The sequence below is a fragment of the Myotis brandtii genome, unplaced genomic scaffold (genome assembly GCF_000412655.1).
Source record: "Myotis brandtii unplaced genomic scaffold, ASM41265v1 scaffold243, whole genome shotgun sequence".
NCBI lineage: Eukaryota > Metazoa > Chordata > Mammalia > Chiroptera > Vespertilionidae > Myotis > Myotis brandtii.
In genome coordinates this window covers 100,869-117,775 of record NW_005359195.1, presented here as the reverse complement: position 1 = coordinate 117,775, position 16,907 = coordinate 100,869, and the positions used below count along the sequence as shown (strand labels likewise).

General features: G+C 40.7%; 1 protein-coding gene across 1 annotated transcript in view; it reads right to left on the bottom strand.

The window, feature by feature from the left end:
- The window catches only part of THSD7B (thrombospondin, type I, domain containing 7B), a gene marked incomplete at its 5' end in the record, with an annotated part of 110,335 nt that overhangs the window by 18,921 nt on the left and 74,507 nt on the right, over positions 1-16,907 (bottom strand). The window contains 4 exons of the mRNA XM_005867010.2: positions 1,559-1,654; positions 1,754-1,927; positions 3,025-3,184; positions 9,547-9,692. Of these exons, the coding sequence (XP_005867072.1) occupies positions 1,559-1,654; positions 1,754-1,927; positions 3,025-3,184; positions 9,547-9,692 (576 nt within the window). The remainder of the gene's footprint in view (positions 1-1,558; positions 1,655-1,753; positions 1,928-3,024; positions 3,185-9,546; positions 9,693-16,907) is intronic.

Below are 16,907 nucleotides of genomic sequence, written 5' to 3'. Positions count from 1 at the left end.
CACTTTCCCTGAGAATGAAGCAGATAAATTCTCACTGTTACTTGGAAAAGAAAATAATCCACACAAAAATTGAAAGACAACCACACTCCAGAATTAGCACTTTGGTGTGGTGATTAATTGGGGCATTAGCGGCAATAACCATACAGTCCTGTTGCTACCAATTGAGTTTGGAGGGGGTGTTGCCCACTCTCTAAAGCAGCGATGTCCAAAGTGCAGTGTGTGGGCCCCTGTAGGAGGGCATCGCTAGGGAAGAAAATGTTGGAATTTATCTAGTTTATATAACACTTTTAAGAATGAAATTAAGCTCCAATAACACTTAGCAGATGACGCTAGGAAGCTGAGCTCATGCATCAGGTGTCCACGTGTGCTCTGTGCGGAGAATTTGTAGTGCGACGGCGCCACTTTAACTCTCAGCATATTGCAGAGTGTGTGATGCTTTCTGTGTTCCTGGGAAGGCTGATTTACAATATATTTAGTTTTAATAACTGATGAAATGTATAAGTAGCTTAAAATAAATTAGTGTATGGATAAACTATGGATTAAAGGAAATACCAACAATGCAAAAACACACGTACAAGGAAAAGACAGAGCTGCCCCTCCTATTCCTACAGAAGAATAGACATTCTCTCCAGAATAAGTTCTTTGCCATCCCAGTACTAAGTAAAAATAATAGCAATTTACTCTGATAAGAAGGCATAAAAAACCTTTTAAATTATTGAGAAGACTAGACAGTAGATCAAATTGTATCCATCACCATGAATGAGGAACACTTCCTCCATCTAAATTTATATATTAAATAGTAACATGGAAAAGACTGTAAAATCTCAGAGGGAAGGAGGGGTAGGTGAGAGGGAAGAGATCAACCAAAGAACTTGTATGCATATATGCAAACCCCATGGACACAGACAACTGTGTCATAGGGGGCAGGAGGCAGGTGCGGGCTAGAAGGGGTCAAATGGGGAAAAAAGGGGACATCTCTAATACTTTCAACAATAAAGACAAATTTTAAAAATAGTAATCATGACTAGCACAATCTTCAAAAACTAAGCTTCTGGCAAATTAATATATGCATCTATAATTTGCAGCAAATTTTTGTACCATTAGCAAATATATTTTAGATTTTTATGTCTTAATATACTCTTTTAATTTAAATTTCTGTACATTTTATAATATATAAGCATATGATATGATTTATAAACATGATATGTTGAGATAAGTCCTCAAAAACTTTTTACTAAGAAGGTACATGATTTAAAATTTTAGAGACAATTTTAAGTTGGCATCTGTCTTTTCCAGTCTTTCTCAGATAATAATATTTGAGAGAAAATTATAGTGTTTCAGCTTATTGCTTTAAGTTGTCTGATATATTATGATGGGTCTTCAAATAGAATTGTTTGCTTTCTGAGATGCAAAGGTCTAATGACAACTGGACAAGAAGATAATCAAAGGCTGTCTGTTCAGTGTTACCTGGCTTATAATTTGTAAGCGAATTCTCTTCACAAACAGCAACACTCAGAGATCTTTAGGAAGCACCCACATGAATCTGAGGTAGGAATACCTGTGACATTAACGCCATCTGAACGTTGGCACCATACGGTTCGTTCATTATTATTCCAAAGACTTGCTTTCCATGTGTAGTGATAGCATTTGCCTCCTGCAAGTAGATATGACAACAGCGGTTCCATTATCCCCGACATAAGAAAAGAATAAGCTTCAGCAATCAAAGCTGAGAATTGAAAAGTGCTCTTGGTACCTGTACAAGGACGTGTTTCTAGAATCTGCTGGGGGCAGCTGTCTTGGTTTTCAAAAGACTGAATTATAAATGTCCTTGACCTAGATTGGCGGCCCATGGTCTCGAAGCTTCTTCCATCGATGCAGGTTAATTCACACGTGCTCCACTCCGACCAGCCCGTGAGATGACAGTCTCCTGGATGGGTGTGCAGTACAGAGCAGGGGCAACAGCATGGAAACTGGCACTTGACAGCATTTACATACACAGGGTTCACGGGAGATTGTTGGTGGTGCAGTGATAGGGGTGAGTTCCGTAGGCCAGACATTCTACTTTGACGAATTTTCTAATTAGAACGTACTCAGAATGATGAAGTAATTGATGGTTTAGTCTATTTTAGAAAGATAATGCCAAAACTAGATTGGCATTGCTTTGCTTCAAATCATAGTCATATCTAGAGAACACTACACATCTGCTAGTGATACAAATTTTTTAAAAAGGGAGATGTAGAGGTTAAAGTAACTAAGTTTTCAAAGAACAGCATAGCATTATAAAATTGAGGTTCACCGAAACCATAAAAAGATAATAAGCTGGTTATTAAAGTGGAATATCTTTGGGCCTAAAGAATGTCACATACACTAAACATACACACACATTTATGTGTATTTACATTTATGTGTATATGTGTACAAAAGCATATGTGTTTACATACATACACATGTATTTTGCATGTCATACTATGAGGATATATTAAGCCACCTTAAACTTATGCCATATATCCTAAGTTATTAGAATTAAAATAAATTCATACATTTTATGCAACTAATAATGCCCTTCATGGCTACATAGAACGTGACTGTGTGACAGAATGCTTTCATAGACATGTAGCCTTATTTGTCCCCACCACGCCATCTCCCTGAGGTTCATCTACTCATGGATTCGGTCAATAGTTTTGGAATAATGGCAGTGTGCTTTCAGGTCAGGTATTGTTAACACATTTCCTAGATGGAGCAACCATTGCTTAAAGGGTGAGACCATATGTCCCGGGGAAAACACCAGGGAAGTGATAGAGACAAGATTCCAACTTAGCTCTTAAATTTCCAAGTCCAGGGTTTTTCCCCCCCTTGCCTCCATTGCCAGCATATTCCAAAAGTTATAACCAAAATTAAAAATTAATTAAAGTTAATAAAAACCTTCAGTTTTGACTAGATAGAGCTTCTTCAGGAAAAAAAAACCTAATAGAAAATAAATAAGGTCATCATGGAGGGCACTCCCCATTGTGTGAGGCTGCATACCTGGGCAGGGCACAGAGCACAGCTGCTGCAGGGTGCCATCCTGCCAGGGCACTTCTTTACACTGGGCATCGTCCACACGTACAGCGGAGCTAGCGACCAAGCCATTGTGGACCACACAGGAGAGGCTGCGGATCTGGACTCCCTCCCCACAGTCTCCACCCTGGGAGAGGAAAGGATACTGTCAGGATCACCCAAATAATTAGTAGCTCAGTTTGGGCTCATGCTACCTCTTGCTAAAAGAAAAATAAAAACAAAAAACAAAAACAAAAAGGTAAACCCTAGTTGTATATTTCAGCAACTTCCTCCTCCTCAGAGTTCTCTTTCAATTCTTGGCAAAGCATCACTAAACAATTCTTTGAGAGCTAATAGAGAAGCTGAAGAAGAAATGCAAATTTATGCCGTGGAATTTCTCTTCTCAGAATATGACCATTCATTCTGGAACTCAGCTAGAATTGACTGAAAAAGAAACACCATTCATAATTTGTCTAGGTGTATGGAATAAAATGGCCTAGAATCTATAATCACCCCCTCCCCCAGGAGAGCATGTAGAACCATGGGCCATAAATTCCTCTTACACTTTTTCTCTTGCAGGCAACTCAGTACTTCCTCATATGGATTAGGTTGGGGTTTCCCATGCAACAGTGATTTTTCTCTATTGCCATGAGTTGTTTTCCCAGCATGCCTTCTGTGATGAATAATGTCCTTTGAATATATTTACAAAGCCCACTCTGATTATTCCTGGCAATTAGAAAAAAATTACATGGTCTCACAGGAAGAGAAGCTTAGAATTGAAAGGCTCTTCGTGGGCGTCTGGCCCACGCATCTGCCTGATGAAAGGTTTCCGACTAGAACACCTGTCAGGTACTCCTGAGAGGAGCGGTCTTTCCTCAGCCCTAGTCAGGTGCTCATACTTCAAACGGAATTCCATTGGATATTTTGATAACTTAGGTGATAGCTCTCTCTTTGCACCAATAGCTTGAAAAACTGAGCCTAAGGCCAACATTTCTGCTAAGGAGCTGAAATCCCAGGAGGGCAAGAGTGAGGCTAAAATAACTGAAGCAAGAAGGGAAGGAAAGTGAGTATAAGGTAGTGTGACCATGCTGGCCTCCCTTCCAAAGTCAGCACAGCTGCTTTCTTGGTCGCCTACATCCTCTTTCAGACAGGCCACGTGTGTCACCATGCCTCGGTACCACCCATGGTGGGCGAGGGAGGAAGAAGGCAAAGGCATTTAAATGCCAGCTCCTCCTTGGATCCTCTTCTCATCTATCAGCTTTCATCCTAGGGAGTATTCACTGCTCTGTGCTTCCAAGGTGTGCTGCCCAGTTTGCACTAAGTCCAGAAGTTGACAGAAGAGCTAGAGCCTTTCTGACTACTGCTGGTATGGTTGAGGGGGGACAAGGAGAGAGCCAGAGGGAGGGGGAGGAAGGGGGTGTAAGGAGGCACTGAGGGAGAGTGCTGGAGCCCTGCATACTCCCGTAGTCATGAATGACATGCTGCATAATCCATTATTAGGGAGCAGCATGGTAACTGCTCTGTACTGGGCAACTGGATTTCACCTCCTTATCCCTTCTCCACCGCAGGGCTCAGAAACTGCATTGCGCAGGCCTTGGAGCTATGGTGGCTCTTGCAGTGGCAGGAGCAAGAAAGGTCAAGGTGGTCAGCCAAAGCCGTCAGGACAGTGTTCTGGATGGGCAACAGGTTATCCGGGGCTGATGGGCCTGTGGAGCCCCGCCCAGGTCAAGGCACAGTTTGTGTCAAGGCAGGTGGTAGGTGGACCACTGGAGGTACAGGAGGGCACACAGTGGCTGCTGAGACACATTCTTCATATAAGAAAGTTATATTGGCAAAAAAGAAAAGGTGCCACTTGGAGGAGATCCGAATTATAGGAACTTAAAGCCTGTGTAGGCACGTTACCTGGGACCATCACTGTCCCTCCTAGCGCTGTTTTAACAATAATTATGTAAGACGGCAATCCCCACACTTGATCCATCAATGCCTCATACTTGCTCTAATCTAATTTCTACAGCTGTTGGAAATTGTCAAAAGTGCACTCTAATTTTGAACCCAAGTGCATTTTTTGGAAGATAAGTGGAGGTTCAAAATCAGTTCATGGTAGATTCAGGGAAAGCAAATGCTGTAGAAAAGGTCTACTCCCTGAAGCAGGAAATCACTAGTGTGAGTTAAATTTCACTTGGGGGAGTATTCTCCCTGTCGCTTGCTATTCTACAGGAGGGATCTAAGTCGTCTGGGGTGTGTTTTGCTGTAGAGCAACAGACTTTGCGGACTTGGAGAGAAGTCTGAGACTCCGCAGCAGGTATGGAATTTGAAAACCCTGCCACCGGGAACCTCAGTAACAGGACATGGAGTATAAGGAAATGGCAGGAAACAAGTCCACATAGGGGGTCAATTTAAAAACCAAGACAAACTATAATATGCTCCTCGGATGTATCCATATTTAAGCTGAATCTCTCATACCTTTGACAACAACAGCCACAGGAGGAAGATAAATCAGCATCAGAATGATTATTTCCCTCATGAAGCAGGCGTCAGCTCGCTCTTAGCCCTGAGCCTGGCTTCTCAGAGCAAGATGATCATCTGCGAGGATTCTCTCATTAACTCTCCACTGTCCAGATCACTAATGGACTCTGTATGCTCTTAATTGGCATCACCAGATGTGGTTAGGCAGATGGTGTTAATAATCACAATTATAGTTTTAATCAAGACTATAATAGCAACTGTAATAGCAATTACAATTCATGAGGTCTTCTCTTTGCCAAGGACTATGCTAAGCACTGCATATGAATTGTCTAATACCTTCCAAAAATCTCCAGCAAAACTTATACTATTTCTACTGCCATGATACAGATTTAAAAATAGGGGCTTGAAGCCCTGGCAGGTGTGTCTCAGCAGTTAGAGTGTTGGCTCAAAAACCAAAGGATCAAAGGTTCAATTCTCAGTTAAGGGTAGATACCTAGGTTGCAGGTTTAATGCCTGCCCAGTCAGTGCTTGAATAGGAGGCAACCTATTGATCTGTCTCTCTCACATCAATGTTTCTATCTCTCTCTCTCTCCCCCCCCCTCCTTCCCTCCCATCCACTCTATCTAAAAAAAAGCAATGGAAAGAAAATATCCTTAGGTGAGGATTAAAAAAAAACAGAGGTTTGGAGAGTTTAGACACTTTGCAAAAACTGCAAAGCTGGGAACTGGTAGAACATTGACTGAAATTAGGGTGCTAGACTCCAGAGTCTGCGCTCCTAAGACAGATTGGCCAACCTATGCCTGGATGCATGTTATCAGTTAAAGAACTTGGAAAGAAAGAGTTACAAAAACACTTATAAAAAGTAAAGCCTGAGGATAAACACTTCTGTTTGCTGATCTCTTTCCATATGAGATAAGGGCAACATTGGCACATCAGCAGTGCCCTGTGCAAGGTTTGATACTGCTTGATGGCAATCAGCCACTTCAATACCATCACCACCTTCAGTGAATGAGCAGGTTATATACCTGCATTTGGCAGGTTAGGCTATGATAGGACAAGAAGAAGCAGAAGTGAAATTGAGAGAGAAATGTTTTTTTCCTTTGTGGCAAAGGCCCACTGTATTTTGATCAGTAATTCCAAAACTTCAGCTTACATAAGGCAACTCACTGAAAAGATAATTGTGTTTTCCGACTCAGAGAATTCAGCATTAGGCTTCAGGGAAAGCAGAAATTCAATCTGAATGCAGGACAAAATAGAGGCAAGTATCATCAAGAAGAAGCAGAAGTGAAATTGAGAGAGAAATGTTTTTTTCCTTTGTGGCAAAGGCCCACTGTATTTTGATCAGTAATTCCAAAACTTCAGCTTACATAAGGCAACTCACTGAAAAGATAATTGTGTTTTCTGACTCAGAGAATTCACCATTAGGCTTCAGGAAAAGCAGAAATTCAATCTGAATGCAGGATAAAATAGAGGCAAGTATCACGATCCCCTTTCTCCCTTTGCCCCTGCTTTTCTCTGTGTTACCTTCCTTAGTCTTTCTCACTTCTGAGAAACTCTATCTACAGCTAAGAGTTCCTAAATACAGCATCCTTGAAAGCTTCCATCCCATTCCTCACTCTTAGGGAAGAATGCTGATTGGCCCCGTTGGGTAAGGTGCCAGAGCAATTAACTACAGACTTGTTTGCTACTAGCTTTGCCTGGATGGGGTCTAACTCCAAATTTCCTCCTAACTGAGCGTGCTAATTAGTGGGAATAGCCTCCCCTAGACATCAGGTTTCTGGACACAGCTGCTCTTATGGTCTCCAGGGCCTCCAAGTCTGGGTATTGCCAACCGATGCTATCACCCCACTTCTCTCACCAGCACTGCTGCAGAGAATGTTCACAACACACCACTCTTGCCCCAGCTCTTCTGCCAAAAGCTCCGTAGCAAACAACAAAATTAGAGATTGCATTTGGCATTTCTCCAAAATGTTTCTATGGGACAAGATGAAGAACTTGTCTAGTAAAAAACTAGCTTTGCCTGGATGGGGTCTAACTCCAAATTTCCTCCTAACTGAGCGTGCTAATTAGTGGGAATAGCCTCCCCTAGACATCAGGTTTCTGGACACAGCTGCTCTTATGGTCTCCAGGGCCTCCAAGTCTGGGTATTGCCAACCGATGCTATCACCCCACTTCTCTCACCAGCAATGCTGCAGAGAATGTTCACAACACACCACTCTTGCCCCAGCTTTTCTGCCAAAAGCTCCATAGCAAACAACAAAATTAGAGATTGCATTTGGCATTTCCCCAAAATGTTTCTATGGGACAAGATGAAGCACTTGTCAAGGGAAGGAAAGGGAAGGAAAGGGAAGGAAAGGGAAGGAAAGGGAAGGAAAGGGAAGGAAAGGGAAGGAAAGGGAAGGAAAGGGAAGGAAAGGGAAGGAAAGGGAAGGAAAGGGAAGGAAAGGGAAGGAAAGGGAAGGAAAGGGAAGGAAAGGGAAGGAAAGGGAAGGAAAGGGAAGGAAAGGGAAGGAAAGGGAAGGAAAGGGAAGGAAAGGGAAGGAAAGGGAAGGAAAGGGAAGGAAAGGGAAGGAAAGGGAAGGAAAGGGAAGGAAAGGGAAGGAAAGGGAAGGAAAGGGAAGGAAAGGGAAGGAAAGGGAAGGAAAGGGAAGGAAAGGGAAGGAAAGGGAAGGAAAGGGAAGGAAAGGGAAGGAAAGGGAAGGAAAGGGAAGGAAAGGGAAGGAAAGGGAAGGAAAGGGAAGGAAAGGGAAGGAAAGGGAAGGAAAGGGAAGGAAAGGGAAGGAAAGGGAAGGAAAGGGAAGGAAAGGGAAGGAAAGGGAAGGAAAGGGAAGGAAAGGGAAGGAAAGGGAAGGAAAGGCTGAGAAGATAACAGGGAAAGTACAGGAGAACTGGTAAGGTCTAGTAACAGTTGTGTGCCTGGTAAGACGTTGAGCATGGAGTTTCAGTCCTCTCTCGCTCTCTCACTTCCTCTGTTTCTTTTGTCTCCCTGTCCCTGCAATGGGCTCTTGCATTCTTTGAGTTGATTTTCTCTGTCAACATTTAGTGAAATTATAAGGAGAAACATTCCTTTCATTCTCTTAATTGTGATTCCAAGCATTATTTTAAAATTGCTCAAGTAGTTTAGGGAAGAAGGTTTCAGATTAGCGGACAACGTATTCATATTTAAAACCATTAGGCTAGTACTGAATTACTTAGCATGGTTACCTTTTTTCCTGTAAAAAGGAGACTGAACAAATGTACCAAACATTTTTGTTCCTCTGGGACTTATTATAATTCATGGGCATTTAACTTGTGCAAGATGATAATGCTGCAAGACAATGTCTTCTGACAGGGACAGCAGACATCTTTATGAGAATACTCCGCAGATTGCTTAATGCATAATGGAAATTATTGTTCCCTAATTATAATGAGCTTTGGAATAGGAACTGGAGGATAAACTAGTAAAGAAAGAAAACAGGAAAATCAATGTGCTTTTTCTTACACAGGAAGCCAGAGAGAAAATGCAGTGGAAGATCTTTGCTGATCCAGCAAAAGCATGTGATATATTATGATGTTTTTTAGACATTTATATTTCAGGCCAATAAAAAAGCAATCACTGAGGAAAATGTAGTAACCTTGGTTTGTGTAATAATGTTAAAATATAACTTTCATCCACTTTTGGTTTTCTGCCCATACGCAAGATTTTTGTCTAAGCCTACATGTGCCTCTTTAAGAAATACAGTCTACAGCCAGCTGTGCTATTTCCATAGCATCAGGGTTTTGCCTAATTAAATAATAATATGTCCAACAAGCCAGGAAAATATCAGAGAATTCTTGAAGATGCCAAGGAGATTGACAGTCCTGTGACCCGGCCCATTATCATCAGCGCCTAATGAATGGCTCTGCATTTTCCTGGCAGCATCACTCTGCTGGAGGTTAAGCCCTTCATTGTATTTTTCCATGTACTCCATCGCATAAAAATACATTGTGCCTGGCCCCTGCTGCTGGGAAATGTATTCCACCAGCGCACAGGTTTGAGCAGAGCATTCTCTGTAGCAGACCTACCTCCAATTTACATGCAGACCAGTTGCTGAGGACCCAGCTGTAGCAGGGGGTCACCGGGCAGGCTTTTTGCTGGGTGAGCTCTCGGGGGCACGGCCGTCCTTCCCCTTGGCTTGGCAGCATGATAAATCGAGTCCGGCTCATTCGACCTAAAATGTTAAGGAAGATGTCAACTTTTCAGGTGGAATTTGGCTTAGAAAGGGAACTGAAGGACAGGATGTTGCCTTACATACATTAAGTCTTCATTGAAATACACCAAACTCTGTCACGTCCAGCTTTCAGTTTTCCTGCCATTTTAATTTAAGTTTCTACAGAGACACAGGTTATCTGCGTAATGCTTAGGGTCTGAAATTCTGTGACTTCTACTCCCTCAGTGTTCCCAATTACAAACTCTGTATTGTTTTCAAATAGATTGATCCTGTAAACACGGGCAGAATGCTAATTCATTCAACAAATATTTATTTGCAGGAGCATCCTGCTGTGTGAAAGGATACAGTAATGAAATAAACACGGGCAGAATGCTAATTCATTCAACAAATATTTGCAGGAGCATGCTGCTGTGTGCTAGGGATACAGTGATGAAATACAGGAGTACCTTCAGCCCTCACAGAACTTATATTTAGGCCAGGATTACTAATATTAAAAATAGAGACAATTACATCTTCTTTATCTGTTAGGTTCCAAATTATCAAGTAAGGTAAAAGTTGCACACAATCTGAATTACCCTGGAAAATTCCTTAGGAAGGTGCTATCCCAATGGCCCAATAGTTTTTCTCAATTCATTCAGCATGGCTAATTTTCTTAGAGTTTAAAACCAGTGTTTTCTTGTGTGTGTGTGTGTGTGTGTGTGTGTGTGTGTGTTTCACTGAGCACAGGGTAAAGTTGTTGCTTTATGTGAAGGAGCCATGATGTTTAAAAAACACATTCAAATTTCGGTATTCTATTTCATAATTTAAAAATTGGTTAATAAGTGTAACTGAGGAAAGAGCTCCCATGTCAACTTATGCCCACTCCTAGGCATTAGGTCATAAGCTCTTTAGTTGGAATTGTGAATGGAATTTAAGTGTCTATGTCTCTCTCTCTCAATATCTCTCTCACTCTTTACTCTTCTTTTACTACTGAGGTACTATGCGTATATAGTATCATTACCATTATATCTGTGACTATAATGCCCTTCTATTCTTGTTATAAAATTATGTATTTGTGACAAAATATTCAAGAACAAACTGAGGGTTCTATTAGAGAACGTTATAGGGATGCAGCCCATTCTGGGATGGAATCAGAAAACATTTCCTTGAGCACTTGAACTTCAAACAGAAACTTCAAGTAGTGCAAGCCAATATGATATACAGAGTGTCCTATGCAGAAGAAAGAACATGTGAGGAGGTCATCAGATGAAAAGCAGAATATGTTTGAGGACCTGACTGAAGCCAATGTGGCTGGAACAGAGTCAGGGAAAGAACAGGTTGAGACAGTAGCTGGTAAAGCTATTATAAGGGGGGTATTTTAGTCAATTCCAAAAAAGTCTGCATTTGTATCTTAAGAGAACTGAAAAGCTAGTGAAGACTACACTTCCAGACCTGTAGAATTCAGGTGTTGGGTAAGATTTCAGGCCCTGGGTAGGAACAATTCTCACATGCTCTCAGGTTCAGAGATAAGGAAGCATTGCAGCATTATTCACACTTTTAGTGGACTAGGCATTTTACTGGCCTCTGGAACATTATCATAGATTTGGTGATAAACTAATGACCCTTGAAGAAAACCAGGAAGTTCTAACCACTGAATTCTAAATTCCTTGGGGTTTGGGCTTCTGTCCCTAACATGGTGTTTCATATATAAAGAGTGCTAATTATATTTTTGTTTAATTCATATATTCATAAATTATCTCCATATTATCTGGTATAAGCAAATGTGTGATAATATAATAATACCAATACAATTATTGAATATTTGCTAATTCTAAACACTTTATAGACACTGATTCATTTAATAATCATAACAACCTTAGAGGAAAATTCTATTATATTCTCATATTATAGATGAGAAAACTTAGGCACAGACAGTGTCAGTAATCATAACAACCTTAGAGGAAAATTCTATTATATTCCCATATTATAGATGAGAGAACTTAGGCACAGTATAAATCACTTGTCTAAGGTCAAAAAATGAGTAAATTGCAGAACAGAATTCAAATTCAGAAGCTTTTGATACAGAGTTTGATGTATTATTAGACATGATGCTAGGGAGACACAGGTAAGACAGCTAATACAGCAAGGATAGTACCAAAAAAGATGTAAAAGAAACTTTGGAGATGATAAAATTGTGTGAAAGGTAAAATGGGTTTGGTGAACAATAGAATCTACCCATTCTACATTCTTGGGCACTGAGTGGAGCATATCTACTTGTTCTTCCCAGCATCACTCAAATCAAATCATATAGGTCGGACATCACCTCATTCATGTGACATGTTATCCCTGCTTGATAAACACACTTTGCTCAAGATTTTATATTAATTCATGCTTATACACTCTTTAGTATTAACCCTTATGCTTATGTTCTTGACCTAAATACTCATTACCTTAATGTCATTATAATTGTATTTTGTTCTAGGTCCACCTTTGTAAGAATAATGATGATGTAGTGTTACCTTTATCATAGCTAAAGAGGCTCTATTTCATTATAACCAAATAACTTCAAGCTTGTTCTTGAATTGATGTCATGTGGATGGCCATTATTTTAAAACTATTTTATTTATCCCCATTAAAGTGACAGATATCTTCTCCTGGACATAGGGGTGGAGGGAACCTGCCTAATGGATCTGATAGGAAAAAAAAGAATAATGCTGTTATTTTTTGAAGTAAGGTACTCTTAAAATCATTTGTTGACTGATAGATATATGAAAAGATGTCCAACCTCACTAGCAATAGGGAAATGCAAACCAAAACCAAAATGAGATACCACCTCACACCTGTTAGAATGGGTATTATCAACAAGACAAGCAATAACAACTGTTGGAGAGGTTGTGGAAAAAAGGGAACCCTCATTCACTGCTGGTGGGAGTATAGGCTGGTAGAAGCACTATGGAAAGCAGTCTGGAGATTCCTCAAAAAAAATTAAGAATAAAGCTACCATATGAACCAGCTATTCCTCTCCTGGGTATATACCTGAAAAACTCAAAATCATTCATTCACAAAGATGTATGCACCCCTATTTCATTGCAGCATTATTCACGGTGGCCAAGACATGGAAACAACCAAAGTGTACTGTGATCGAGAATTAGATAAAGATGTGGCACATCTACACAGTGGAATCCTATTCAGCCATCAGAAAGGATGAAATAATGCCATTTGCAACAACATGGATGGACCTTGAGAATATTATGTTAAGTAAAATAAGTCAGTCAGAAAGAGCTAAGAACCATATGATTTCACTCATAGGGATGTAAATGTGGGATATAAAACTGAAACTCGTGAACACAAACAGCCATGTGGTGGATGCCAGAGGGAAGGGGGTAGGGGGTGGTGGGGGTCCTAATATATGGTGATGGGGAAGATTTGACTTTGGGTGGTGGGCACATGGTGCAATGTACAGATCTTGTAACACAGAAACCCTCACCTAAAACCTATATGATCAATATCACCCCAATAAATTTAATTGAAAAAATAAATTTAAAAAATAAAACCATATTTAAAGAACAGCCAAATTATTTTCTACCTTTTACTATCCAATCACAAAGATAATATTTTCAAACAATGCTAATTACTTCCAAGGACATATATTTTAAACCCCAAAGCATATAACAATCCTACATTTTGAAGTATGTTATATTTAATTATCTAATATTAAAGGTCAGTTAAAATTTGCTAATAAAAGAGCAAGAGTCTAATAGGCAACTCCTGGCCCTGATGTTTCTGTGGGGTACTTGATGGCTTTTAACATGTTCCTTTTTCTTTTTACATCAGGGATATTTGGTTGTATAAATTAAATAATTGGAGAAAGTGCCCCTCAAATTAGATACTCTTTCACAAATCCCGAAGTTGTAAATATAAATGTGCCTACATGGACAGTATAACAAGGAGGCCTGCCATCTCCAATGACAGTGGTTAAATACTACATGGGATTCCAAACATTAGAGTAGATGAATATTCGACCAAACTGTCTCCCAGCAAGGCTGTTCTAAAAGGGACCCCTGGTAGCAGGGATTGTTCTGGTGACAGTAAGTTTTAATGTGAGTGGGGAAACAGTGGCAGTTGTTGCCAAATTAAACATATTGTAAAATGTGATATAATATAGAATATTATAGAAAGAGAATGTTAAAATTAGTTGATGTGTGGTGAAAAGAAACCAGGACTTGGCATCAAAATTCTCTATTTGGAAGCAGTTCTCTCAAATTAACAACTAGGAAATGATGTGACTGCATGAAAGTACTTTAACTCCTCTGAGCGTAAATTCTCTCTTCTGTAAAATAAAATTAAATATACAGAAACTCCTTATTATCTGAGGATAATTCATGCTGGGGAAAATGCCACTTAAAAGTGAATCTATTTAAAATGGGAATTAAATTATTTTAAATAAATAATAAAAGGTCTAAATGGGCCATTTTCTGGAACTAAGGAGTTTGCAAGTGGGTTTATTTGATCTAATATAAACGACTCTGCAGATTATAATTGCAACTATGCACTCATTAGGGAAAAGAATAAATCAGCTACGGATATTTCTTTCATAATTTTATGATTACCCTATAAAAAGAATCATTGTTTTATGACTGGCTTGAGCAGTTTGATTATAGCATCTTTTGGCCTTTGAGTCACTTTTCATCAATTTTCTCAAGAGCTCCCTTTAATCTCTGGTGTAAGGATCACTCTATTTTGTACTTCATTTGCAACTAGAGATTGACAAACAAATACCCTGATGCAATGACAGCACATGTGTGTCAATGAGGATGTTTGTGGCCTGGGGGATGACTTTATAAGGGGTCAGTTCACTGGTGATTCAGATGGACTCCTTACACTTATCTCACACTAATTACATGAATAAAACATATATAAACCACATGTAAAATATAGAAGGTACTTGTTAAAATTTTTAATATTTTTAACTATTTGTTTTAAGAACTATTTCAATCAATTCTGAGAATAAGCCTGTAATGGTTATATAAAGCCTGCTATCCATATTCTATTGGCTTTATAATACTAAAAGCACATGAATACGATTTCCATAATAATTCAGCCTGTTCCCAACCTACCAGACCCCTTACATCCTAGGCTGAACTGCTTTGCCCTCCAGAGTGAAGGTTGCTGACGTATGTATATCCTCATGTTTCCAGGCAGTGGGAGATTTTCTTGGACACTCTGGACTTCTCTTTTTTGGGGTTATTTTTGTTTTCAATATAAGTGTAATATAAGGGTCTAGAAATTTATTTGGAACCCAAATTCAGTAATATATATAGACAATCTGCTTAATGAGAAATACCAGTGAGATGTAGAAAAACAAATTGACTCTCTATTCATCCACTCTTAAGGCTATAAAAGAGAGCAAAGCACTCCCTACAAAATATGTCTCCATTTAATAAAAACCCAAATTATGATAGGGTAAGTTTGCCAGCAATTCTCTCTGAGTCTTTTTTTCTCTCCTCCCTTGGGAAATATTTGGAACTCATTATCAGCAACAGTGATATTGAGCCTACTATTTAAATTAGCAATAATTACTTGCAATGAAGGAAAAAGGATTGCCTGGTAAGACCTCCATAAAAAAAAAAGAAAAAGAGAGACAATGAGGCATACTAGTTATAATACACAATTCAGAGAGGCCAATAGGCTTAAGCTGCATATAGGTTCAAAGAATATTGGCTCAGATGACATTTCCATTGAACTCATTCTGTAGTCAAAGTTCATTCTGAGGCTTCAGTGATAACATGAATGTGGAAATTTTAAGCAGTAAAAATTCTAAAAACTTGTTAAAACTTGTCAGTTTATACAGTCATAAAAGGAAATGGAGTCAAATGCAATGGTTTTCTGTTCTGACCATTCCTTCAGATCTAAGTAGCCAGCAACCATGCACCTTTGTAGTGCCATGTATTGAACAATGGTTCCTTTGTGATCAATTGAATTAACTGAAAAAGATGGTTTAGATAGTTCTGGGCAATTTAAATATAACCCAGACAAACAATGAAAAGTATGTATGTAAAAGAAAATGGAATACAATAATGCAGAGAAAGGAAGAACATACCTATTTAACCTTACATAGTTCATTAAATAAACTATCTGAGCAATTTACAAGAATGTACCTGTAAACCCCAATGCACCATAGACACAAATACAGTAACAATATGAACTGACTTTAAGCTTATAGCATATTATTTGAATACTAGGGGCCCAATGCACAAAATTCATGCAAGAGTAGGCCTTCACAGCTGTGGCTGCCTGGATCCCTCCCTTGCAGCTGCAGGCAGCTGCCTTGATCCCGAGGCTGTAGACCCAGCTTCCTCCTGGAAGGATATCCAGTCTAATTAACATATTACACTTTTATTATTATAGACTAGAGGCCTGGTGCATGGAAATCTAGCACTGGGGGGTGAGGGGTAGGAGGGCCCTCAGCCTGGCCTGCACCCTCTCCCAGTCCAGGACCCCTTGCTCCTTATCGCCTGCCTGCAGCGGAGGCAGGAGAGGCTCCCGCCACCGCCTCTGCGCTTGTCAGCCATGAGCCCTGCTTCTGACTGAGCAGCACTCCCCGTGTGGGTGTGCACTGACCACCAGGGGATGGCTCCTGCATGGATCGTCTGCCCCCTGGTGGTCAGTGCATGTCATAGCGACCAGTCGTTCAGCAGTTCGGTCTATTTGCATATTAGGGTTTTATTATATAGAACTAGAGGCCCGGTGCACAAAAATTTGTGCACTCGGGGGGAGGGGGCGTCCCTCAGCCCATCCTGTGCCCTCTCACAGTCTGGGACCCCTCGGGAGATAACGACCTGCTGGCTTAGGCCTGCTCCCGAGTGGCAGAGGGCAAGCCCAATCCCTAGGTGCAGCCCCTGGTCGGGCTCAGAGCAGGGCTGATTGGGGAGTTGGGGCGCCACCCCCTGTCATGCACAGAGCAGGGCGGATTGGGAGGTTGCGATGCCACCCTCAGTCACGCTCAGGGTAGGGCCGATTGGGGGGTTGGGGCACCGCCCCCTGTCACACTCAAGGCAGGGTCGATGGGGAGGTTGCGGCGCCACCCCCTGTCACGCACAGAGCAGGGCCAATCAGGGGGTTGGGGCGCTGCCCCCTGTCACTCACAGAGCAGGGCCCATCAGGGAGGTTGGGGCTCCGTACCCTGTCACACACAGAGCAGGGTCAATCAGGGGGTTGGGGAGCGCCCCCCTGTCA